At 38.9% G+C, this 27,376-nt stretch overlaps 1 protein-coding gene across 3 annotated transcripts in view; it reads right to left on the bottom strand.

Annotated features, from left to right (window-relative positions):
- Window positions 1-1,019: 1,019 nt before the first annotated feature.
- Window positions 1,020-27,376, bottom strand: part of ythdc2 (YTH domain containing 2) — a 63,606-nt gene continuing 37,249 nt past the window's right edge. For 2 of the 3 annotated variants that reach the window (XM_062031484.1, XM_062031485.1), the window contains exons 18-32: window positions 27,208-27,288; window positions 27,033-27,115; window positions 26,134-26,239; window positions 23,231-23,344; window positions 22,897-23,169; window positions 22,563-22,689; window positions 19,695-19,900; window positions 16,338-16,521; window positions 12,425-12,516; window positions 10,895-11,014; window positions 8,839-8,987; window positions 3,740-3,848; window positions 3,378-3,584; window positions 3,132-3,314; window positions 1,025-1,596 (exon numbers count right to left, since the gene is read on the bottom strand). In XM_062031484.1, the coding sequence (XP_061887468.1) occupies window positions 1,528-1,596; window positions 3,132-3,314; window positions 3,378-3,584; window positions 3,740-3,848; window positions 8,839-8,987; window positions 10,895-11,014; window positions 12,425-12,516; window positions 16,338-16,521; window positions 19,695-19,900; window positions 22,563-22,689; window positions 22,897-23,169; window positions 23,231-23,344; window positions 26,134-26,239; window positions 27,033-27,115; window positions 27,208-27,288 (2,103 nt within the window). In that variant the 3' untranslated portion in view covers window positions 1,025-1,527. Of the gene's footprint in view, window positions 1,597-3,131; window positions 3,315-3,377; window positions 3,585-3,739; window positions 3,849-8,838; window positions 8,988-10,894; window positions 11,015-12,424; window positions 12,517-16,337; window positions 16,522-19,694; window positions 19,901-22,562; window positions 22,690-22,896; window positions 23,170-23,230; window positions 23,345-26,133; window positions 26,240-27,032; window positions 27,116-27,207; window positions 27,289-27,376 lie in introns of all 3 variants that reach the window. The other variant, XM_062031486.1, reaches the window with a different exon arrangement.

The raw sequence follows: 27,376 nt of genomic DNA, 5'->3' as shown, positions 1-27,376 counted from the left end.
TTTGAACATCAAATATCTTGTCTTTGTAGTGCATTCAATTGAATATGGGTTGAAAAGGATTAGCAAATCATTGTATTCCGTTTATATTTACATCTAACACAATTTCCCAACTCATATGGAAACGGGGTTTGTACAAGCTCCTCTTTGTTAATGTTCACGTTAGTGCCTCCAGTCACAAATTCCATAAAGGAGTTCATCTGAGGAGAGGACTGATTGTGAAACGAGACATCATTCCCTGTCCAATGTTGTCATTTACTGGGGATAATGTGTACCTCTATAGGCTTGACTCTGATGTAATCCTTCTGAGTGAGTAGCATCCTGCCAGACAACTCTGACAAAGATGACTCTTATATTTACCGGTACTTTCTTTAATAAATAAACAGTACATATATCAGGGGTGTCAAACTCATTTTAGATGGGGGCCAAACAGAGAAAAATCTACTCCCAAGTGGGCCAAGTGGTAAAATCACGGCACGATAAGATAACTTAGAAATAAAGACAACTTCAGATCTTTGTTTAAAAATAGAACAGGCACATTCTGAAAATGTACAAATCATAATTTTTATTTATTTTTTTACTCTTACATGTTGCGGTTAATAGTGTTTTATCTTTATTTGTCATTATTTATACTTTCTGAATAAATTATGTGATAATGTTCATCAGTCAACTCATTGGTGTTAATTTTCAATCTATCCAAATAAATTACAGTATGTTATTTATTTAGTTTGATCGTTTTCCTCGACTGATGTACTAACATCATGTGGTTTATTTTGTACATACGTAGCATCATCTACAAAGATACAAATAATTGCTATTGCGACATCCAATGGACGAATTTAGAACAGCTGTTTCTTTCCTTTAAAATTTTCAGGTTAATTTTTATACTTAGCAAACTCATCCCGCGGGCCGGATAAAACCTGTTCGCGGGCCTGATCTGGCCCTCGGGCCGTACGTTTGACACCCCTGCTGTATATCGTAGCATTCATGAGCTGCAAAACAAAAGCAGATGAGGCAGATCAGATGTAGCAGTCGGACTACCTTTACTATACTCAAGAAGAACTCACAGTATTGTGAACTTATAAATGCATTTTATAACACAAATGTTACATTCTTTGGTTCAACATAATGTGAATAACAAATGTCATCACATTGTATAGGTATGGTCAAAAACATGGCTATAAAATCAACATGTACTGTATCAAACAACACATTGGAATCTAATGTACAACATTGCCACTATTATTAAGAACATGTACAGTTACAAACAAGCCAATTTAGCATATACAGAATGCATACTTAGTGAAATACTGGAAAAATCAACCGAAAAGAGAAAATAAACAATGTGTTGAACATTCCAATGAGTCACAAAACCAGTTGAAGGTACAATGCACATGAGACACTTTTAGTATACACCATGGAAGCAAATTGCCTTAAAATGTTTCACAAAAGACAAACAGTGATTGTAAAAGTGATAGTAAAAGTGGTAGTAATAGTGCAAAGAGTGTTCCAATGATGGTTTTGAAGTGTTTACCGTTGACTGCTGCTGTTTCTCTCCCAAAGTGACAGCAGTTGTCTGCCTGCCTTGGTGTCTAATTCCTGCAAAAATATAACAACATTTAAACTGAAAATCGGAAGCCAAGTGCACTTTCATATTCATTATAGCCTTATTATTATTTATTGAACTCTTCTTTTTGTAGGGTGGAATGGTAGCTTAACAGCTTTGGGCTGCGGCGGCACAAACCAAAACAAACGGTGCGTTGTGCTCACAGGCACTTGCACAGCGGTGGTGACTGTAATAAACTATAAATAGTTTGTCTGTGTTAGCGCTCATAATAACAATATCACTAATGCTTGGTTAATATTCAAATCACGACATGTAAATTGAGTATTGTTGGCGCTTTTTGAATGGTTCTTTATCAGATTTTAAGGGCAAAATAGTGGAGCTCCCATTGGCTCCCTGGTAAGCCGACTTTTATTTACGTTTATTTAATATTTAGAATGCTTTCAAAAAATCCATCTGTCATGTCTTTCATAATGATTGTGAATGATAGGAAAAATTCCCCCAAAAAGTGCAGTCCCCCTTTAAGTCACAGCCCATCTAGGTTTGAACAAAAAACAAAATAAAGCATAAAAAAACGCTTCTAGGTATCAACGACCTCTTTGGTCATTTCCACTGTTCACTTTCTTTAAATTTTCACTGAAGACAATCATTTTTACAGAACGATATCAATGTGCAGTGTCTCATGCAGAATTTTAAGTGGGGTTACTCCTGTTTGTTTTATGTTGGTTGGAGGGGAAGGAGTCGCAGCCCCGCTTTACCGTGGACATCTTGTTTGGTATACCTCTTGCCCTGTTATAACTATTTGCTTGCCTAACATAATTGCTATTGTGACATCCAGTGGACACATTTAAAACAGCAGTTTCTTTGATTTAAAAATGCAGCTCAAATTTACACTTAGCAAACTCATCTCGTGAGCTGGATTGAATTTATTGGGGCTGCATGTTTGCCATCCCTGCTGTATATAAAAGGTATCCCTAAAATAATAATATAAAAGAAACTTGAGGGGTGGGCAGGGTTCCCTCATAATATAATGGCATTGGAAACACTGAATTTTATAGCATACACACTTTTCTATAATTTTTAAAAACAAGAATTAGGTGCAAGCATTTGAATGTAACACACACGTATACTGTACTAGGGCCGGTACAGCTCGGTTGGTAGAGTGGCCGTCCAGCAACTTGAGGGTTCCAGGTTCGATCCCCGCTTCCGCCATCCTAGTCACTGCCGTTGTGTCCTTGGGCAAGACACTTTACCCACCTGCTCCCAGTGCCACCCACACTGGTTTAAATGTAACTTAGATATTGGGTTTCACTATGTAAAAGCGCTTTGAGTCACTAGCGATATATGAAAAATATAATTTCCTTCTTACTTTGTATTATCATTCCACCCCGGGAAAAGAACGCTTCAAAAAATAATTTAAGGCCCCAAGTCAGTATGGTGTTCATGTTCATGAGTGTGCACACTTTTGTAGTAAAAACAATTATGGGTCATGTGATGTATCAATAATTGTTAATTTACTCATTAATCTGCTGTCTAAAGAATTATATTGGATACTCTTTTTCAAACTCACCTGACCATCTCTGCTAATCTGGACCTTCTTGTTGTCCGTCAGCGAGTTGGTGATGTGTTGGGTGCTCCGGAAAGGTAGACTTTTCTTGCAGATCCACTCCACATTGAAAACTCCTCCTAATCCCATGAACCCCCAATCTTGACTATTTGTATGCCTGACAGTCGATGACATGCGAGCGTAGCCCTGGAAAACATACAACACAGTTATAAAGTACACAGAGTCAACACTAGACAAAGACAAATGTACCTGGAAGTGTCCAGAGCCTTGAACAGAAAAAATGAGAATGACTTCATTGTCTTGGAGGGCCTTGGTGAGGTTAGTCTCATTGCTTGGTACGGTGGACCAGATGCCTTTCTGCTGGGAGATGTCTATGTTTCTCATAGTGTTGCTTTTCATGATGAAGTAACACACTGACGTAAAGGCCGGCTGAGGCATGACGGGGTGTGAACAATACTGGCAAAAGAAACAACATACTGTATGAAAGGCACATGCATTTTGGATTCTTATGGAATACATTTCAGTTACCAAGTATTAGCTTTTTAATTGAAGCAATGAATCATATGTTTGGATCTGGAAAAGGAGCATTATGGGTTATCAGAATGACTCACGGAAAAAGAGGACTTGCTGGAACAGGGAAGTTCCTGATTTATGGCCATTGATGTGTTCTCTATGCCAGGTGGTTTCTTTTGACACAAGCCTGACACATCTGGTGTTCTGCTGCAATGAAGAGAATGTGGGAAAATACAACACTGGTTGTGAAAATAACGATTATCCAAAACAATCTGTACAGTATAACACGTTTAAGTCTACAACCCATCTATGTGGAGCAGCTCCGGCCCGCTTAAGTTGAAGTGAAGTGAATTATATTTATATAGCGCTTTTCTCTAGTGACTCAAAGCGCTTTACATAGTGAAACCCAATATCTAAGTTACATTTAAACCAGAGTGGGTGGCACTGGGAGCAGGTGGGTAAAGTGTCTTGCCCAAGGACACAACAGCAGTGACTAGGATGGCGGAAGCGGGGATCGAACCGGCAACCCTCAAGTTGCTGGCACGGCCACTCTACCAACCGAGCTATACTGCCCCGAGTTGACATGAACTTACATGGCCAACTGCTTTTGTTGACATAAAAGGTGAGAGCCAAATATATAATTTCTTTAAAACATGTTAAGTTTATATTGACATGTGCTGTATTGTTAATTTCATCATTATCACTAAACAGCAACATAACTACTGTCTAATTACACAGCATTAAATCATGCACACACTCACTTCCTGTTCACTGTAAAATAAAAGTATGGCAGTATTAACCAGTATTATACCACAACAACTAACAAAATGCACACATTACATTTTTTATCAGCTTACTAGAAGAAAGATTTGCACAGTACTAAAACATACAACCAAATTAGCAATACAGCTCTGTTAGATAGATACTACAATGTGCCCTTCAGTGATGTAGTGGTCTATATCACATTCTATTGCTTTTCATAAATATTATTCCAAAGTGCAAATGTTTGTAGAAAATAGGAATGTTACGAAGTGAAATATTCATTTCACGAATGTGACCAAAATTGTCACTGTTATTATTATTATTACAACTGTTTTGTTAAATGTGCTCAAAAAAGTACATTTCTTCACACCAACTTTTAACCAAGTTTTATTTAAAAAGAAACATTTATAAAACAACCACACAATTAACTTTCTTGAAAGAAGAAACATTAAATATTGTTCAGCCATCTTAAGATCCATTTTGTTTTATATTTGAGTGTTTAAATATGTTTATCTTATCTAGCTAGTGAGCCAGCGATAGCTGGTCCATGAGTTTATCCAAGTCTGGTTATCAAACGCGGTTTTGCGATTATTTTTAATTTAAACTGTAATACTAACCATCTGGAGTTTTACTTTGCGGTTTATAATTAATACCTTTTATCGTTACATCTAAAGTAAAAATTCAGCAAAAGGCAAATTATTTCAACCCATACTTCTTTGTTATGTCCTAATGGTCTTGTCTCTTTGCGAAAAAGCTAACATTTAGTAAGTTTTATCTGGATCCACGTCAGAATTTTAAAAAAAATACGACAGTCGGGTCAAAAAGTTTCGGGAGTGACCTATATTGGCTGTTTTTATAACTAAGAAAGTAAGAAAACATTCTACGGTGCCTTCGGAAAGAATTGATATCTTACACATTTTGTTATGTTCCAACCATAACAACAATATAAATATTTTTTTAAACATTTTTTGCAAATTAAAAAAAGAAGAAAAAAAAAAGAAGACATTTGCTCAATACTTTTTTGAAGCACCTTTGGCAGTAATTACAGCCTCAAGTATTTTTAAATGCAATGCCACAAGCTTGGCACACCTATTTTTGGGCAGTTTCGCCCATTCCTCATTGCAGCACCTCTCAAGCTCCATCAGGTTGGATGGGAAGCAATGGTTTTCATCCAGGATGTCTCTGTACATTGCTGCATTCATCTTTCACTCTATCCTGACTATCTCCCAGTTTTTGCTGCTGAAAACCATCCCCACCGCATGATGCTGCCACCACCATGTTTCACTGTATGGATTGCATATTGGCCTGATGAGCGGTGCCTGGTTTTCTCCAAACATGATGGCTGTCTTTCACGCCAAAGATTTCAATCTTTGTCTCATCGGATCACAGCATTTTTTTCTCATGGTCAGAGAGTCTTTCAGGTGCATTTTGGCAAACGTTTTACAAAGAAATGGCTTCCGTCTGGCCACTCTACCATACAGGCCTGATTGGTGAATCGCTGCAGAGATGGTTGTCATTCTGGAAGGTTCTCCTCTCTCCACATAGTAATGCTGTAGCTCTAAAAGAGTCACCATCGGGTTCTTGGTCACCTCCCTGACTAAACTAAGATGAATGCAACAATGTACAGAGACATCCTGGATGAAAACCAATGCTTCCCATCCAACCTGATGGTGTTTGAGAGGTGATGCAAAAAGGAATGGGCGAAACTGCCCAAAGATAGGTGTGTCAAGCTTGTGGCATCTCATTCAAACAGACTTGAGGCAGTAATTTCTGCCAAAGGTGCATCCACAAAGTATTCAGCAAAGGCTGTGAACACATGTAATTTTTTTTTTTTAACATTTGCAAAATTGAAAAAAAAAAAACTTTTTACATTGAAATTACGGGAGATTGTCTGTAGAATTGTAACAGCAAAAATGAATATATTCCATTTTGGAATAAGGCTGTAACATAAAATGTGGAAAAAGTGAAGCACTGAGAATACTTTCCGGATGCACTGTACGTGTCCGTTATATTCTTAAAGGCCTACTGAAATGAATTTTTTTTACTTAAACGGGGATAGCAGATCCATTCTGTGTGTCATACTTGATCATTTCGCGATATTGCCATATTTTTTCTGAAAGGATTTAGTATAGAACAACGACGATAAAGTTCGCAACTTTTGGTCTCTGATAAAAAAAAGCCTTGCCCCTACTGGAAGTAGCGTGACGTAGTCAGTTGTTCACCTCCTCATATTTTCCTATTGTTTTCAACGCAGCTAGAGCGATTCGGACAGAGAAAGCGACGATTACCCCATTAATTTGAGCGAGGATGAAAGATTCGTGGATGAGGAACGTTAGAGTGACGGACTAGAATGCAGTGAAAGACATATCTTTTTTCGCTGACCGTAACTTAGGTACAAGCTGGCTCATTGGATTCCACACTCTCTCCTTTTTCTATTGTGGATCACGGATTTGTATTTTAAACCACCTCGGATACTATATCCTCTTGAAAATGAGAGTCGAGAACGCGAAATGGACATTCTCAGTGACTTTTATCTCCACGACAATACATCGGCGAAGCTCTTTAGCTACTGAGCTAACGTGATAGCATATGGCTCAAATGCAGATAAATCCCTGGCAGGAAGGATGGACAGAAGATCAACAATACTATTAAACCATGGACATGCAACTACACGGTTAATAATTCTCAGCCTGGCAAATCTTAACAATGCTGTTGCTAACGAGGCTGAAGCTAACTTAGCAACTTAGCAACCGGACCTCACAGAGCTATGATAAAAACATTAGCGCTCCACCTACGCCAGCCAGCCCTCATCTGCTCATCAACACCCGTGCTCACCTGCGTTCCAGCGATCGACGCCGCTACGAAGGACTTCACCCGATCACAGATGCGGTTGGCGGCTAACATCGGCTAGCGCGTCTGCTATCCAAGTAAGTCCTCCTTGTTGTGTTGCTACAGCCAGCCGCTAATACACCGATCCCACCTACAACTTTATTCTTTGCAATCTCCATTGTTCATTAAACAAATTGCAAAAGATTCACCAACACAGATGTCCAGAATACTGTGGAATTATGAAATGAAAACAGAGCTTTTTGTATTGGCCTCAATGGGGGAGCCATACCTCTGTTCTACTGGCTACGTCACGCGCATACGTCATATCCAAAGGAGTTTTCAACCGGAAGTTTAGCGGGAAATTTAAAATTGCACTTTATAAGTTAACCCGGCCGTATTGGCATGTGTTGCAATGTTAAGATTTCATCATTGATATATAAACTATCAGACTGCGTGGTCGGTAGTAGTGGGTTTCAGTAGGCCTTTAAAAACATGCTATTTCTGTGGGGATTACACAATAATTGAAATATAACATAGCACAAATAGAGGAAGACCATGTCAACAAACTGCCCCACCCATTGAAATGAAATTAAATAAATGTAATCCGAGATTGGCCTTCCCAAAACACCATAATTTCAAAACATTACAATAGCATGTACTACAAACATCTACTGTAGTTTTACGAAATAATTTACTTTGAGGACCGGACTAATGCAGTGTCTTTTGGCTTTCTCTCTCCATATGGTTTCATGTTTTTTTTTCTCGTGACATCTGGCAAAACCATATCCCTTGGTGTAAAAATAGTTCCATACGGACATAATTGAGTGACGGACTGGAGAGGTCAGCTTTAACAACAAGTGATATGTATGTCTGTGTACCTAAGGTAATTATTGATTATCCTATTTGTTGTATCAGGACTTGACAGAACAAACTAAAACACTTCGAACACAGCATCAGCAGCTTCTTTTTTGTGGATAAAAGTTGATTGGATGTGTGTGGCTTTCTGCAGACACTGGCGGCATCTTGTGTGATGCAGACTAACGCTACAGCGGGGCTTGACTTGCCGGGTAGGCTGCTAACAGGTAAGTTATATTTCTAATGGTTTGTTCCTCTGATTTGGTCAGCCGCTTCCTCGACTTTGCACTAACTTTCTTAGTTCCGATAGTTGGAGGGCAAGATATTGATCTCACACTTTGTAATCAAAACTTGTTTCTTGTGTAAAACCTCGGGAACAAGGTGTAATATATTAACTTTTTATTGCTCAAACGCCACAAATCTGTTACAAATATTACTTCAGCGGGCGATGAAAATGCTCAAAACTTAAGGTATGCTTGCAACTTAAAGCATGACAAAAAGCTGAGAGACAGCTTGTATCGCAAATTACTTGTAAGGTAAAGTACTCATATGTTGAAGTACCAATGTATAAAGTTTTCTCTTTACGAACGTGACATTAACACACTCGAGAAAAAGTACACAGTGTACACAGTATACTTATTGAAGTTTTTCCAATATGTTCACAATATACTCTCATCACTTCCTGATAAGAAGAATGAGGGTATTTCCACACCACTAAACATTTGAGTGACATGCAGGTGTTAGGTTATACCTGTCATCAGCAATGCAAGGAAATTTTGGGCTGTCTCTAGAGTTCTTGACAGAGTTCGGGATACCCTCTTCTGTAAACAGGGGGCGAGGACGTTGGCCTATCCCTGTGGTCTGCTGTAAGCCTGCTTTCTTCTCCTCTGCTGCCAGCACCTGCAGACGTCACGTTCAAGTTTGTAAACACAGTACCCTTGTGTACATTATGCTCATAATCAAACTAAATAATAATACTACTCCTGCATTCAGTTGAACAATTACATCATATAATCTAAATTAAATATGACTTAAGATGTAATATTTTACAGTATAGTAGACAAACAAAGTTTTACAGGCAAAAACTATGACAAATATACATTTTCATTCTGCCAACTGTTTTCTGGGCATCATCTCATCTCATGTATCTAAGTTGTTACCCTGTAGGCTTGGCACCTTGGTTAACTTCAATTTTAATCTGTGAACTTGCAGAATTTCTCCAATTGAGGTGTTTTGTAGATTTGTGTGTGTTTTTGGCATTCATAGGATTTTTCTTTTGCATTTGTTTTATGGTATATTTGGTTTTGTATCTATTCTGTGTTATTAGTGGATGTTTGCCGCAGGTGTCGTTTGCAACAATAGCGCATAAACCCCACTTTTGACCATATATTGGGCGACGTGATGCGTCAGTGCAGTCGCTACTGCCGTCGGCTAGCCCTCCTATGAGAGGGCAAAAAGGAGGAGCAGAGTAAGCCTCCTTCTGCCGGCACACAGCCTTTCCACAACCAAAGCCACCTGCAGTGCCTCCTCTCTGCCACACACGGTAACTGTGTACTTTGCGGTACCAGGCTAAACTGCAAAGGGTCTCGGAGCAGCAGTGGTCCCCAGAGGTCTAATGCACAGGCACACATGGAGTGGACACGCCCTGGCATTGACCAACCACTGTCCCCCTGCCTTGTGGGTAAGTCTAGGATGGCAAAGGCTAGGGGAGCACACCCTGAGAGAAAAGCAGGTCCTGGGAGGTGCACCTTAGGCGGTCCTCCGTATGACTGGAGTTCCGGCAGCCCCCTAGAGCCTCCTGCAGCGGTGTGAAGCTGCTGGTCGTCCTGGATTTTTTCTCTTGCCATCGGAAAACAGCTCCTCACAGCAAAGAAGTGATGCTGGAGTTAGCGCATCTCCTTCGTCACTTTAAATAACTTCAGTGAGCAGGTATCTGCTACTTACTCACCATATAATAATAATAATAATAATAATACATTTAATTTCATAGTGCCTTTCAGGAAACTCAAGGTCGCTTTATAACAATAAAACATACAATAAAACCAAGGCATATAAATAAACAACACAATAGAATAAAAATAGGGCAAGGGTATTTGGTGAGTTAGACGGAGTAGGCGGACCGGAAACGGTGTGTTTTGAGTTTAGATTTGAAGGTGGGCAGAGTCGCAGTTAGGAAGAGGCTGGGGGGCCAGAAGAAGAGGCTAAAAGACCAGCTCAATATCTTCCTAGAGGAGTGCAGCATACACCCACTGCCTTGGAAGCTGCCTCTTCGGACCGCTCTTCCTGGCGTGGACTATGCCCTCAAGGAGTAGAAGCGGCAGAGGAGAACAGACGAAAACACCATTTGGCGAAAAGATAGAGTAGAAAGGTGGCCATGTCTGCACCTGCTCCATCAGGTCAGGTCTACAGTTGTCACGTCTGTGACAGGCAGTGTGCATCGCGCATTGGGCTGCAGTCATCAACAAACCCACAAAGAGTAGCAGAGGTCAAAGCATAGGATTTTTCTTTTGCATTTTTTATGGTGTTTTTGGTTTTGTATAATTTCTGTGTTACTAGTGGACGTTTGCCACAGGTGTGGTTTGCAACAAAAGCGTATTTTACTGTTTATTAGGACAGTCATAAACCCTACTTTTGACCATTTTCAGTACAGTTGTCCACTGCTACACCTTGTGTCGCAAGGGTACAATATTTCTGTTACAGTATATGTGAAATTTATTGTGTTGCAAGGGTACAATATTTATGTTACAGTTAATGTGAAATTAATTAAATCCTAAATAAACTACAGCAAAAATATAAATGTCACTTACAGAAACCAGGGTTTGAATGATCATCTCATCTTGCTGAGACCAGGATTTGGAAAGGCCACCAATTCTCTTGATGAACAGATGATGCCACTTGTGCCTCAAGTCAAACACACGACCTGACCACTGACAATATATTTCAAAGTCAGATTATGCAACCTGCAAGAACTCACTGCATTCATAAGACATTCAACATTTTGCAATGAAGCAAGTGATTCATAGAAAAATACAGTATCCCTTTTGTAAGTAACTTATAAACAACTAAATAAAGGGGTCATAGTACTCCTATTCATAGTGACAGCAAAACCAGCAATGCAATCTCTCTTCAAATATTTTGTATGCTGAGAACGAGGGGAAAGTGTTTATTCATTGCAATTTTCTATACGATTCGAAGACTTATTCAAAACACTAAAAAGTATCAAAAACCTTTGGTTGAAATGCAGCTATTGCACAAAGTCTGATAAAAGTGCAATGAACTTTGTGTTGCTCCTTTAGAACTATCTGCACATTAAATACTTCGGATTAGGTACAGTATGGTAACTACTAAATAATAGTAATGATGTAACGATGTAGGGACACCATGTTAGAGTATGTGGTAAGCATGTCTGTGGTTCTGGGTGCCATGATCACTTCTATTTTACTGCAATTTTTCTCTGACTTTTTGGACGATTTCTAGTATTATTCTAGTTGTTGTGATTATTTTTCTATTGTGTAAAGCTGTGGCCGCCATCGATTACCGTATTTTTCAGACTATAAGTCGCAGTTTTTTTTCATAGTTTGGCCGGGGGTGCGACTTATACTCAGGAGTGACTTATGTGTGAAATGATTAACACATTACCGTAAAATATCCAATAATATTATGTAGCTCATTCACGTAAGAGACTAGACGTATAAGATTTAATCGGATTTAGCGATTAGGAGTGACAGATTGTTTGGTAAACGTATAGCATGTTCTATATGTTAATAGTTATTTGAATGACTCTTACCATAATATGTTACGTTAACATACCATGCACGTTCTCAGTTGGTTATTTATGCGTCATATAACGTACACTTATTCAGCCTGTTGTTCACTATTCTTTATTTATTTTAAATTGCCTTTCAAATGTCTATTCTTGGTGTTGGGTTTTATCAAATAAATTTCCCCAAAAAATGCGACTTATACTCCAGTGCTACTTATATATGTTTTTTTCCTTCTTTATTATGCATTTTCGGCCGGTGCGACTTATACTCCGGAGCGACTTATAGCCCGGAAAATACGGTACTTGTGAAAAGAGAAATCGCATAAATTAAATGACAACTTTATTACACAGGATGTACATGTTCTCCCCACGCGTTTGTGGGTTTTCTATAGATACTTAATCGTTCATGTGTAATGTAATAGAAATATGTCATGTACATTGTATAGTGTAAATTGTCTATATTGTAGGTGTGATTGGGGGTGTGCAGTTTCCTCCAAGTTATACAAGTTTGATGTGTTATATGACGTGTTGTCAATGATGGAAGAAAACTGAAACATCACAGTTGTATTTTCACCTCATTGTCCATTTGAAAGATTAGCCACTCATCAATTTTCATCTCAGCGATGTCCTCTGTGTCACTGTCACTCGTGTCACACACTGGATTATCTGAAAAAAAGAACACATGGAAAAAGGCAGGATCTTGTGAATTAAATTCAACAGTGACAAACCAACTGAATTGGTCTTTAATAAACATGTGTTTGCGCTGCTCTGCTGTCTGCGACATCAGTGCTAGCATGTTGAGCATTGGATTCTTATGGGGTAAAGCATGTAAGATACTGTAGATGTCTGCAATATATGTTGTTTATGTCACTACTGTGAGAACGAGGGCTGGGACTCTCAGGGTAACTCAAAATATAATATGGCTTACAATAACGTCATGGTGATGTTGCGATTATGGTGAAACAAACGTAAACAAACAAAAAAGTCATAATTTATATTTTTAGTATAATTTAAGCAGAGTACAAACAGCACCGGATGATGATTGGCTGTTAGCTTTTTTAAAGGGGAAGTGCACTTTTTTTTTGAAATTGTGCCTATCATTCACAATCATTATGAGACATGACAATGGATGTTACATTTTTTTCCCATTCATTATATTAAATAAATACGATCAAAAGATTGCTTACAATGGAGCCTATTGAAGCTGCACAATTCCGTTTACAAAGCCGTTAAAAACTTCCAAACACCTCCATTGAGATTTTATATACATTATGTAAGTATATATGTAATGTAGTATCAGGCACTTTTATAATAACATTTAATATTGCATCACTTACTAGGATGTTCTTATACTGTATTCCCATTTAGATGAAGAATGACTAATATTCCTTGCGAAGAAAAGGGATCTGGGGCGGGAAGGGAGACCAAGATCTTCAACATGTTCAATGCCACATTCTTCTGCATTAAGTTCTGTCTGGCTTTCTTGGCTGTTACGAGACGTGTCAGTGTAGTGATCTGTGGCCTTGCGCAGTCTACAGTGATGCACCCGGACATATGAGCCTCCATGTCTAACAAATATTACCACCCCGTCTCGTCCAATTACCACCCCAGGGCCTTTCCATTCATTGCAGTCCATTCTTTTGTAGTACACTTTATCTCCAGTTTCGTAGTATTCATCTGTGCTGCGAAGCTGTGTGCGCAGAGCTCTCCTGATTCTCTCCGAGCACTCTGCCTCAGTAAACGCTGTCCTTGCTTCATGTAATGCTGAAATGTGCTGTCCTACCCATTTACTCATGGTAGTGCCCTCCAGGGCAGGCGGTTTATCAACCAGCACAGAAGATAGGTTCGGGTTTTGTCGAAACACCAGCTGGTATGGACTAAATCCATGCACATTGTGCATTGTATTCTTTGCCATCAAGGCCCAATCTAGGGCTGTTTTACAGTCACAAACACTGCTTTTCTTCACTTTTAACAGGATCTCTGTAAGGGTCTGGTTATGTCTTTCCATCAATCCATTACTCCATGGACTGTAGGCAGCAGTGGTTTTCACTTCAATATTAAAGTTCTCAGCCATGTCCCTCATTTCCTCGTTATTGAATTCACCTCCATTGTCACTAAAAATCTTAGATGGGGCTCCATGAACACTCACCCAGGAATGAATAAAGTGCCTCACAATTTCACTGGATTTTTTTGTTGTAACAATGCTACCAGCACTGAACCCGGTGAAGTGATCAATCATGTCACATTTGGTTCTAGCTAGTGTAGATCTAATGCCACAGTTTCATTGTATGTTGAAGCCATTGGTAGACCAACTGATGGCTTTGGTTTGGGCTTGTTGTACTTGAGACATGTTTCACAGCTGCTTACGATGTCATTCAGAATAGTAACACTCTCATCATCATTACTTCCAGCACTAATTAGTAATTTTTTTGAGTTTATCAACTGAGGCATGTCCAAACTGCTTGTGAAGTTTCACCAATACTTTGTGTTTTTCATCTTTACTCATGCCATCTCTTATGGCCAGAACTTCATCAGTTTGGGGTTCATTCTCACAGGTGGCTGTGCAATCTCTGTCCACTATGTTTACACAGTAGTGTCCTGAGGATGTAATCTCGAGAGGCACTGGTTTCTGAAACATTGTGGCTTTATCATTCTCAATGTCAAGCACTGCTTTTGCCTTCTTAAGTGACGTTTTACTTAGTAGTAAAGGAATGTTCACTGAGACCACCTCAGTCTCTATGTGGCACCTGGTTTGTCCTATTTTTGCTGGGACTTTTACTTTTTTTATGGAATGAACAACTTGTCCATCACCAAACTTAAAAGCTCTTCTACTCTGTGTATTTTCCATTTTTTTCTTGTCACTCTCCTTCAGTGTATGAATGTAATTCTCCAGCCATTTTTCACCACAGACTGTTCTGGTGCATGCAGTGTCAATTACAGCTGAACCTAAGGCTTCTACCATGAATATTTCAGCATCAGAAACTGACTCTTTAGAAAACAATGTAACATTGCACTCTTCAATTGTTTCTGTCTCTGCATTTTCCTCTGTCATTTTTACATGTTCAGCCTTATTTGGGCAGTCCTTAGCCCAGTGAAATGTACTCTGGCAAATAGCACACTTAGATCTTCTGCCGAACCTATCCAGTTTGTTTGAGCCAGTCAATGGCGCCCTCTTTTGGTCGGGTTGGGAACGAAATTTCCTTCCGTCTCTTTTCCTTTGATCCACATAAAAAGCAACATCTTCGCGCATGTGAATTCCACCGCTGCATGTGGGCGGCTGCACATTGTCTCCAAAAATCCTTTTTAAAGCTGACTTTATGCTTGCAAATGTAAGTGTTGAACAAGCTGTAAGCGCAAGCTGTTTATCTTTAACATCGAGACTGGCTGTATCCAACAACTTGAACGCCAAAACAGCGTCGGGAAGAACCATGTCAAATTTGCGCATTTTGTTGTACCTCTGCTCGAACTGAACGATGTAATCCACCATGGAAACTTCGTTTTCTCTCCGGATCTTGTCAAAGTCTGTGTATGCATCATAAGCGCTGTCCTTTTCTTCTTTTAAGAATACATTATCCAATGCCTTTACAAGGGTCTTCATCCCGTCATCTTTGTTCAAATCATCTGCAGGTATTTCCAAAGCTGTATCTCTAGCTCTCCCCCTCAGTGAGAGAGCAACAGCTAATGCTTGTTTCTCCTTATCCAGATCGGTAACACGTATCCACATTTCAACCTAATTTTTCCAGCTCTCATATGACTTCTTTTCTTCAAACGCAGGAGGGACTCTGCAGTTAGCGTTGTTAGACATCCTCTGCTACCATTGATAACTCAATGACGACAACCTTCTTCTTTTTATACGTATACTTTACTGAGGGAACACAATAACAAACCGGCCACTGCCGTTCACATAACCGACTAAACACCGGAGCCCGCGCATAGAGCAATGCATGCTGGGAATTACCGTAAATACACTAAAAGAGTGTACCATAATAATGCGCAATGCAAAAACAGAACATTTACATTACCATTTAGCGGTCAATTGTACAGAATATTTTCTCCTCAGAATTATGAACTAACTTGAAGTGTTTTGTCAAGAGGATTAATATTTGTGATATGTACATTTTCAGAATGTGCTTGTTCTATTTTGGGCCAAAGCAAAACAAAGAAAACAAACTAAAGTTGCCGTAGTTGTAATTTTTAAGATATTATGCTACGATTTTAGTAACCCAGCCCACGTAGGAATAGATTTTCCTCCATGCAGCCCCTGAGCTAACATGAGTTTGACAACACCGCTGAGCCGCATCAGAGTGATCAAAGAGCCGCATGCGGCTCCGGAGCCGCGGGTTGCCGACCCCTGCTCTAACACTATAACAAAGGTTCTGTTTTATGTGAGTTGTTTGCACACCAACGTGCATAAAAGAGAAAATAATACAGACAGCTACATTTGAAAAGTTACAGTATTTTCTAAGCTTAAGGTAAAATGAGAGTACCTTTCTGAACCCTTGCTTCATGACTGGCAGAGGTGAGAGGTCTGGAACCCCCTCCAAATATGGCTACAGTAATAGACGTCACTAAAGTACAACAGCGAACACTGGCAATCCTGTGGCCTCGGCTCATCTCGTCATAGACCAACCAGTTTGTGGGAAGAGCCTGGGAAGACTTGGAGGACATATCCTGGAAGAAGTAAAAACAAAGTTGTTGAACTTCTTAATACATCTTGATTGTTTTGTCTCATAATTGGCGGCATTTTTGTTGCGGTATTTGAAATTATAACCCCGGATTACCACTGGATGCATAATGGCTGCTGAACGGCGGCACCCAGAAAGTCTCCGCTATCTGCCAATCCCTACCGCCGTTCTGATGCCCACTGTTGCGGCTCCGCCGTGCAGTCAAATAGCACAGAATTTTACGAGATCTCGCGAACCCGCGCGTATTCACGTGATAAAGGGAGTTGTATTAAAGCGAACCACCTACAGTCTATTCTGTCCTTCCAGACAAGCAAAAGCAAATAAACTCAGTCCTGCCATTCGAAATATGCAACGGCTGCTGAACGGCAAAACCGCAGAACATCTCGAGCATTGCCATCCATCAATAACCACACGCAGGCGTGTGTAACGGCACTGACTTGACTCGTGGAAAAGAAAACAGTTTTGCCTAGAAAAACGACAACTTTATTTTTGCATTTGTAGCAAGCAACAACACAACCGGGACAACAACCCTGGAAAGCGTTGTTCACCCACACACACACTTTTCATTCACTCCCTACTTCCCCTTATGGCGTTTTAAAGTGTAAAATAGGTGGGTTGCAATCAAGGGGCCCAGAGAGCACATCTGGGCACTTCTGGGTTTCAGGCGATGGTCTTGGGTCCCATTAGGCTACTATTTATTTACCTGAATCTGTGCAGATTTGCGCGTATTTTGAAATTTTTAGAGGCAAATATATAAGCGATCATGAAAAAAATATTAAATATGGGATGGAGTGGATTTATACACTGTTAATAAAACATTTTTGTTAATGATTTAAACCCATTATCATCACCAAGAGGTACTGCTTGCCACTACTTCACTTCACTTGAAACTCATAGAAGAAAAGGTTGGAGGCACATTATGTCTCTGCCAAGGCCGTAACTAGGATTTGACAAATACAGAGGTCAAAAACTGGTTGTCCAAGAAAAGCTTTCAAAGGCTGAAATCATGGGTATCCCAGCACCATATAAATAATAAAAGCTTTTATTGAGGTAGAACTATCACATGTAGGGATGTCCGATAATACCGGCAGTCCGATATTATGGGGCGATAAATGCTTTAAAATATCATAATTATCGGTATCGGTTTCAATATGTCATCGGTTTCATATGACTTTTTAATACGCTGCTGTGTACACGGACGTAGGTAGAGGTACAGAGCGCCATTAGACCTTAAAGGCACTTCCTTTGTGTGCCGGCCCAATCACATATATACGGCTTTTCACATTCACAAATGAATGCAAGGCACACTTGTCCAACAGCCATACAGGTCACACTGAGGGTGGCCGTATAAACAACTTTAACACTGTTACAAATTTGAGCCACACTATGAACCCACACCAAACAAGAATGACAAACAAATTCCGGGAGAACATCCGCACCGTAACACAACATAAACACAACAGTACACCCAGAATCCCTTGCAGCACTAACTCTTCCGGGACGCTACAATATACACCCCCTGCTAAACTTAGTGTCTGTTATGAAAATCGACAACAAAAATATGGTGGATTGGATCAATCACAATATTTATTACTCAGACTTAACATGACGTTAGTTGATTTGCACAAGCTATTTAGGCATAGCAACCAAAACAGAACACAAACTAATGCGATCTATTGTCCGTTTTTTACGTTTAGTTTTACTATCAAACTCTACTAATATAGAGTACAAAATAAACTTGATTGCATCACAGATGGTTTCTCAAACATATCAAATGTTCAAACATACATTTTAAAAAGTGATCGCTGCAGACAAGCAGTCCGACTGTATTCCACAAGATGATGAAAGTGATATTTTTAAGAGCCATTTCCTTCGACGCACTTTTGTTTTTTTCCCTGACTTTATTACACTTCTTTCGGGACTCTGTGAATGCTCTTTCCTAGCACTCCATTTGAACCATTGGAACACCCAAGGACAGAACAGCAATTTGGCATTTTCTGCTCAAACTCTACACTCACTCTCACTAGTTTTAATGCTACGCTCAAGATGCTTGATCATCGTGTGAATTAAGAAGAAAAACGGATATGACGTCATATGCAACCCACCTATACGATCCGCCTTGAACAGAGTATTTTATTTTGAAAGTAAACCGGATAATATATTTTGTTTGTGCATGACTTCCTGTCCCACACAAGCAGATTTGAGCTAAATTGATTCGCCGTTTTGTGGCGACTGGCGAAACAAAAAGCTCTGCGTATATTTAGCGTGGGGATGCGGTGGAAACTGACACATTGACTAAAATGAAAATTGAAATAGTCCGCCGTTCTGCATCCAGTGGAAATCCGGGGTAACAGTGATCTCAGGAAAGCCATAAAAACTAAGAGAACAAATAATGATAACATATAACAAATATCAATACTCGTCAATTGAACTTTGTTGTAAGTGCATTTTCTGTAACATTTTCTTGAATAAAAATTGCTGAAGTTGCATGTTTTGTGATTAAATACAAGGCAGAAGAAACCTGAGATGAGGCTGCGGCAAGTCCTCTCCGCTTATTGCGCTAGCAAAGTGAACCTCTGAGTGCACTGCACTGAGTACACTAGCTTGATGGCGCTTGCCTGTTTCTGGCTAATGAATAAATATGCAGTGATTGATCTCTGCCCTATAGATTGTCGTTTTCCAAAAATGCAACAAGCAACAATCCTAGAGACTTTTTTTCTGGTTTAACTGGACACAGGCTGACATGAAAGCACATATCGCCCCTTCCCTGTCAGAAGGCATCAAAAAATCTTGTTTGTTGTATTTTTTTTAAAATTTTTAACATTTGTTTTACTTTTCATGTTTTTTTGTTCATTTTTGTCTGTCCATAAAACACAGGCTTGATGGCCAATTATGCAAATTATGTGATGACATATATTAGAGATACACTGCAATACAGTAGGCTGCACTGTGCATGTGCATGAGTTGATGTTTTTGTATCCGTATATCCATTATCAGCCCAAACTGGACAACAGTACAAAAGTACAGGGTTATCTTGATGTTCTTTTATGTTCTAGGTTTGTTATGTTATTTTCCAAATACACCATCTAATGATGATAAATCATGTACTTTTTGCTTCCTGACCCACCAGAACTGCAGAATTAAATGTGCTATGCATACCTCTTTGTGCTGGGAGTGACTAAGGATGGATGTGGGATGAAAGTGGACTTTCTTCTCCTTGTTACTGGAGGGCAAGTTTGTCTCAGGGTTAATGTGAACTAAATTTGGATACATGCCAGCAACCAGGGCTGCCTTCACCACAGCCCAGTTTTCTGAGTTGACGTTCACGTTGCGGATATCGCCATCCCCATGGGCTCTAACAAAACCTAGAGCAGAAACAGGCCGATTTAGTTTGTCGTCAATAAATGAAAATATTTTAGGATGACATAAGAAAAGTAAAAGTGAACATGTGGCTCCAGCCCGATTGACAACAAGAGGGGGGTGAGTGTGCCTACAAATTTAACTGCAGGATTGCATAACCCATAATTGATAAAGATTTTAGCCTCCTAATGGTTGAAATCGCACCTACAATCTAATTCAAAATCTACAATGAGAGGATGGTCACTTCTATCAACACACCTCTAAAGGCTGCAACTAAATTAGTCTACCAAACTAACTTATTAAAATATATTTACACACACGCACTTATACATATATATGTAATATGTTTACAAACATACAGTCTTGGTCAAAAGTTTACATACACTTGTAAATAACAATGTCATGGCTGTCTTGAGTTTCCAATAATTTCTACAACTCTTATTTTTTTGTGAAAGAATGATTGGAGCACATACTTGTTTGTCACAAAACACATTCATGAAGTTTGGTTCTTTTATGAGTCTATTATGGGTCTACTGAAAATGTGACCAAATCTGCTGGGTAAAAAGTATACATACAGCAATGTTAATATTTGGTTACATGTCCCTTGGTAAGTTTCACTGCAATAAGGCGCTTTTGGTAGCCATTCACAAGCTTCTGGTTGAATTTTTGACCACTCCTGGTGCAGTTCAGCTAAATTTGTTGGTTTTCTGACATGGACTTGTTTCTTCAGCATTGTCCACATGTTCTCAATGGGGTTTAAGTCGGGACTTTGGGAAGGCCATTCTAAAACCATAATTCTAGCCTGATTTAGCCATTCCTTTACCACTTTTGATGTGTGTTTGGGGTCATTGTCCTGTTGGAACACCCAACTGCGCCCAAGACCCAACCTCTGGGCTGATGATTTTAGGTTGTCCTAAAGAATTTGGAGGTAATCCTCCTTTTTCATTGTCCCATTTACTCTCTGTAAAGCACCAATTCCATGGGCAGCAAAACAGACCCAGAGCATAATACTACCACCACCATGCTTAATGGTAGGAATGGTGTTCCTGGGATTAAAGGCCTCACCTTTTCTCCTACAAACATATTGCTGGGTATTGTGGCCAAACAGCTCAGTTTTTGTTTCATCTGACCACAGAACTTTCCTCCAGAAAGTCTTATCTTTGTCCAAGGGATCAGCAGCAAACTTTAGACAAGCCTTAAGGTGTCGCTTCTGGAACAAGGGCTTCCTTCTTGCACGGTAGCCTCTCAGTCCATGGCGATGTAAAACACGCTTGACTGTGGACACTGACACCTGTGTTCCAGCAGCTTCCAATTCATTGAAGACCTGCTTTTTAGTGGTTCTCGGTTGACTCTTGATCATCCTGACCAATTTTGTCTCAGCAGCAGGTGATAGCTTGCATTTTCTTTCTGATCGTGGCAGTGACAAAACTGTGCCATGCACTTTATACTTACGAACAATTGTCTGCAGTTGCTCTCAGGACCTTAAGCTGCTTTGAAATGGCTCCAATTGACTTTCCTGACTTGTTCAAGTCAATGATTCGTTTTGTCAGATCTGTGCTGAGTTCCTTTGACTTTCCCATTGTCGCGTTTGTAAACGAGTCTAATAACTGCATCACATGAACCCTATTTAAATGGTTTAGAGAAGTGAACAGGTGTCGTCAATCATAATCACTCACATGAAGTTAAGAGGCTATGAAGCTAATTTGATTTGATTGTAACTTTTATACATCACCAACATTTATAATGTATGTTGCTGTATGTATACTTTTGACCCAGCAGATTTGGTCACATTTTCAGTAGACCCATAATAAATTCATAAAAGAACCAAACTTCATGAATGTTTTTTGTGACAAACAAGTATGTGCTCCAATCACTCTATCACAAAAAAATAAGAGTTGTAGAAATTATTGGAAACTCAAGACAGCCATGACATTATGTCCTTCACAAGTGTATGTAAACTTTTGACCATGGCTGTATATATATACACTACCGTTCAAAAGTTTGGGGTCACCCAAACAATTTTGTGTTTGAGCCTTCATTTCTAAGAACAAGAATAGACTTTCGAGTTTCAGATGAAAGTTCTCTTCTTCTGGCCATTTTGAGCGTTTAATTGACCCCACAAATGTGATGCTCCAAAAACTCAATCTGCTCAAAGGAAGGTCAGTTTTGTAGCTTCTGTAACGAGCTAAACTGTTTTCAGATGTGTGAACATGATTGCACAAGGGTTTTCTAATCATCAATTAGCCTTCTGAGCCAATGAGCAAACACATTGTACCATTAGAACACTGGAGTGATAGTTTCTGGAAATGGGCCTCTATACACCTACGTAAATATTGCACCAAAAACCAGACATTGGCAGCTAGAATAGTCATTTACCACATTAGCAATGTATAGAGTGTATTTCTTTAAAGTTAAGACTAGTTTAAAGTTATCTTCTTTGAAAAGTACAGTGCTTTTCCTTCAAAAATAAGGACATTTCAATGTGACCCCAAACTTTTGAACGGTAGTGTATATAAATATGCATATATTTAGTATGTATATATTTATGTTATACTTCATGCATCAAAATTGACCAAAGAGCACAACAAGTTTGCCTCCTGCCTCAAACTTAATCAAAGTATGAATTAATTGAAAAAAAAGGCTTGTGTGATATTCAACTACACTGACCAATAGCACGAAGCTGTCCTAGCAACTGTGTCCTCATTCCAAGAATCATGTCCATGGTGGCTTGGGATAAAAAGTTGTTTTCACAGAATGATCTCTCCCAGCCCTCACTACGGGCCTTCTGCCATGCCTAAAAACACATCAAAAATTTAAAAACATCAAAAATGAAAAAAATTGTCATGTCATATCTGAATTTTCTTTTCTCCCAGAGTGAGTCTCAAAAAACACACTGGAAAATACAAGATTGGTTACATGGAGTATAGGAATAATACATTTACTCTACTCTACACATAAATCCTCTCATGACTTGTGGGTACCAGGTGGACACTTAAATTACCTGGAATGCCCTCAACAGGGCCATGTGGTCGCTGAAGGTGTTGGAAGAAAAACGTTTGCGGCACTGAAGAGCAGCTTTCTTCTGAGAACCCTGGGGAGGAAGAACAAAGGGATCCCGATAGCCCAACGTGCAGGCAATGGTCAAGATGGGGTCCAGGCATTTAAGGACCACTGCACACAGCACCATCTTTCCCAGATGGGGCTCCACGGGTAGATCAGCAAGGTGGAAGCCAAGATCAGTAAGGTCTTCATTTTGGTTCAGGGCATCTATTGTCTTAATGAAAAAGATGTAGTTGACATAATGTGTGGATGTCTCATTTAATAATATTGGTTACCTTAAGCATCTGCACAGCACTCCTTACAGCATGTAAAGGAGGAGGTTGTGGCGCTTTGGACAAGAATTCCAATACTGGACAGGGAGACAGTAGTTTGGTCTGCAGACATAATTCCTAAGAAACACATACACCATGGCATAGTTTAAAAATAACAAATAATTCACACTCTCTGCACATTTGAATGGCAAAGGCAAAAAAGTATTTCTGTCTTTGAAAAAAGTACACAAACCAGGTCTCTTTAAACACACCATCGTTGTTAAGGTTGGAGGCGGTCAGACATTTCACATTTCTTAAAAGATTCTAAGGGCTATTATGGGACAAAAAAGTTCATTATAGACCTGGAAAATGTTACTTGCACTAAGCCTGATATCCAACACTTTTATTGGGTTAACTACTTTCAGAGACAAAAAACCTACTAGTCTTTGCCATCCGGATATCATGACAGTGTGGATGTCTGACACAAAATTATACGAAAGACAGATTAAGACATTTCAAGGTCATGGTTTTAAAGGGGCTGTAAGCATCTTGCTCAAAGTTACATTTTTTTAAACCAGAAAATATAACAAGAACACTACCGGCTATCTTATGTTTAACAGACAACATACTGTATATTTTTGAAGTGATTATATTTTTCACAATTACTAATTACAGTCGTCCCTTGTTTATCACTGTTATCCAGACATGACCGCGTTTAATGCATTTCCGCCAAGTAGGAATCATAAATCTAATATACAAGAGCATAAAAAATATTTGCTACCTTCTAAATGTTTAACATTATGAGAGCCCTCTAGACAAGAAAAACCTTTGTCACCTTTACACTCTTCTAATCCAGTAAAATAATAATAATAATAATAATAATAATAACAATAATAACATTACAGAATATGCTTTAAAAAAACACCCAAAAATCTGCAATGTGGTGAAGCCGCAATATTTGAAGCACGATGTAGCGAGGGACGACAGTATATTGAATAAAATTGCTTTTCTGCCCAAGGAATTTGGGGATTATGTTTGTTATTCACCGCTGTCTCGTCCAAACGTATACGCAGGTAGTGTGTGCACCTACACAACAGCTGTCTTAAGAGAAGCAACAAACAATGTGCAGTCATCGTTGAGATAGAATATACATTCAATGATAGCTAAACCTTGCTAAATTGCTAGCTGACCACAAACAAATCGAAAGCGCGTGCATGTGGTACGCACGGGCATTGTTTAGTCGTTATGTGCTAAAAGCCAAAAGAGAAGTACAAAAACTCTGGAAAGTTAACGGCTTCTAGGCATCTGCATAAAAGGTAGCAAATAACCCTTTTAATGGCAGTTTTCAATATATTTCCGACTTTTTTGTCTCTTAATTTCTCCTTTTTTCTATTTTAAACTTTGAATGTCCTTCTTAAGTACCTGGCTCAAATGCAAAACTGCACTTAAAAAAACAATACAACGCTTACCTTATAACAAGACAGTACATCGACCTGGGTTTTTTATGAGTGCTGGAGTTGTTAATTTTTTATTTGATATGTTGATAGTTCATTGTGACGTAGTGAATATATAATGTGCTCACAACTTGTGGCAATTTTCGCCAAATAGTGCAAATTCCTATGTTCAATGAACGAACCATCGGCTGTAGAGAAGTTACGGGTAACAGCTGACTACAGATAATCAGTGAATGCATAGTCAGCGGCAGCTTAAGCGATGGTATTAAATTGGCTAAATTATAAGGAATTTAGATGAAATACACATCCAAAGTGGTCGATATGGTGATAAGAACACTAATATTATGCAAAAGACACAAACAGTTTAACCACATATCAAAACTGATTAATTTGAACAGAAAGCTCAACAGTGCGCTTCACCGAATTAAAAAAAAAAAGTTTTACTTTACTTAAGTACCGTATTTTTCGGACTATAAGTCACAGTTTTTTTTTCATAGTTTGGCCGGGGGTGCGACTTATACTCAGGAGCGAATTATGTGTGAAATTATTAACACATTACCGTAAAATATCAAATAATATTATTTAGCTCATTCACGTAAGAGACTAGACGTATAAGATTTCATGGGATTTAGCGATTAGGAGTGACAGATTGTTTGGTAAACGTATAGCATGTTCTATATGTTATAGTTATTTGAATGACTCTTACCATAATATGTTACGTTAACATACCAGGCACGTTCTCACTTGGTTATTTATGCGTCATATAACATACACTTATTCAGCCTGTTGTTCACTGTTCTTTATCTTAAATGTTCTTTCAAATGTCTATTCTTGGTGTTGGGTTTTATCAAATAAATTTCCCCCAAAAATGCGACTTATAATCCAGTGCGACTTATATATGTTTTTTCCTTCTTTATAATGCATTTTCGGCAGGTGCGACTCGACTTATACTCCGAAAAATACGGTAATTGACTTTGCATTAAAAGAGACAAACTTACAGTCTTAAGGGCGCATAAAAATTTCAAAACAAAACATGGGTGTTCAAATGATAGTAAAATATTGTGAGGACAAAGAAACACTGTTATCAGATGGCTGCCATCTGTAAATGGAGGACACACTGACATGACACTTAAAGACAGCAAACCAAGCTGATTATCAAGTGCGGCAAAGCCACCCGCAATGAAGGAAGACAACTATTATGGGAGGGAGATGTCCAATAAAATGTAGAACTGAAACCTTTTGAACAATGCTGAATCCAGACATTGATCCAGATCAGCCTCAAAATCTAATCAATTGTTCCTCATCCCATTTCTGGCATTTCCTGATTGTTTCATCCAAACTCGCCCACAACCTTTTTAGTTATGTTGCTATTAACTAACTGACGTACAAACAAACAAACTTCAACAATTACATAACCTCTTGTAAATGTTACTGGAATATAATTCAGCGAAGTTAAAATGTGAGTATGGGTACCTGCAGAGGCATCCGCAGCAGCTGTGGAACCTGAAACTCCTGCATGTTGCTGAACCTTAGCTGACTGAAGAGGTGAAAACAAATCCCTGGTTGGCAGCGCCCGGCTCTGTGAAGATGCATAACGATCAGTTCCTTTGCTAGTTTTCTTAGCACAGTGTTTGCACACGTAATTATTCTCTGTGCTACTGTAACCTAGGAATGGAGGTTGAAATCACACAGACAAACATTAATTACATGACACATTTACTTAACACATGAAAAGCATAAAGTGGACTTATTTTTATATACAGTTGTGCTCTCGCCACAATCATCGCATATTTTTTTTATTTTTTTTGAAGAATATTTTAAATTTTTTGCCTAAATTAAGCATTATCAAGCATAAATAAGTAGAATTATCAATACTACAGTAGTAAAGTAGTATTGTCCACTAGGGGAGACCAAACCAAACTGTTCAGTATTGTGGCCGCTGATTGGCTCAACCAAGGGTAGCATTACTTACAAAGTGTTTTAACGATCAACAGAGAACACTCAACACTTCCTGCTCTTTAAACTGCATATGGAAAATGATCTGCGGAACTACCAAGAACCTGACCACATCGGCAAGAGATTAATGGCAGTAAGGAGCGAAGATTATGATCCATCAACCAAATCCAACAATCAAAAAGACAAGTTAGCAACCAGAAGCATGGTAAGGAACATATCTTTACAAAATTCTTAATTGGGTGTTGTTTCCGCACCAAGGAGGCAAGAAATTTAAAAATGAATGAATTAAAATAGTTTTTTCCCCCCACAACCTATGCAGACAGCTCGTTTTGTTAACCACAAAGCCTGATTGAATTAGACAGTTAAGTCAAGATTGATTAAAAACACATTTTGAATGGAAACATTACTGCTGTTACCTTCCTTTTCGTTGAAGAGCACTGGCTTTTGAGATCCAGACGGTTTTCAACATCGATACACGACTGACGGTATCAAAGGACTTCTACAAAAGGAAAGTAATTTGTATAGTAGCAATTGTGGGCAAGACATTTGTTTTTCTGTCAATATTGTTATTTTCTTCCACTGTGATTGTACCTCCTTGACTTTTCCAGAATCAATGACAAAAACCACATCATTGATGGTAATACTCGTCTCAGCAATGTTCGTGGAAAGAATCTGAAAAAGGAAAATTTGCTTAATTACACTCAAATATGTGCAAAACAAAAAGAGAGATGAGAATTACTGGCTCCCAAGATCAACATTA

This window comes from Entelurus aequoreus, linkage group LG21 (genome assembly GCF_033978785.1).
Source record: "Entelurus aequoreus isolate RoL-2023_Sb linkage group LG21, RoL_Eaeq_v1.1, whole genome shotgun sequence".
In the NCBI taxonomy this organism is placed as follows: domain Eukaryota; kingdom Metazoa; phylum Chordata; class Actinopteri; order Syngnathiformes; family Syngnathidae; genus Entelurus; species Entelurus aequoreus.
Note: the sequence above shows the minus strand (reverse complement) of the source record. Positions and strands in the feature narration are given on the sequence as shown.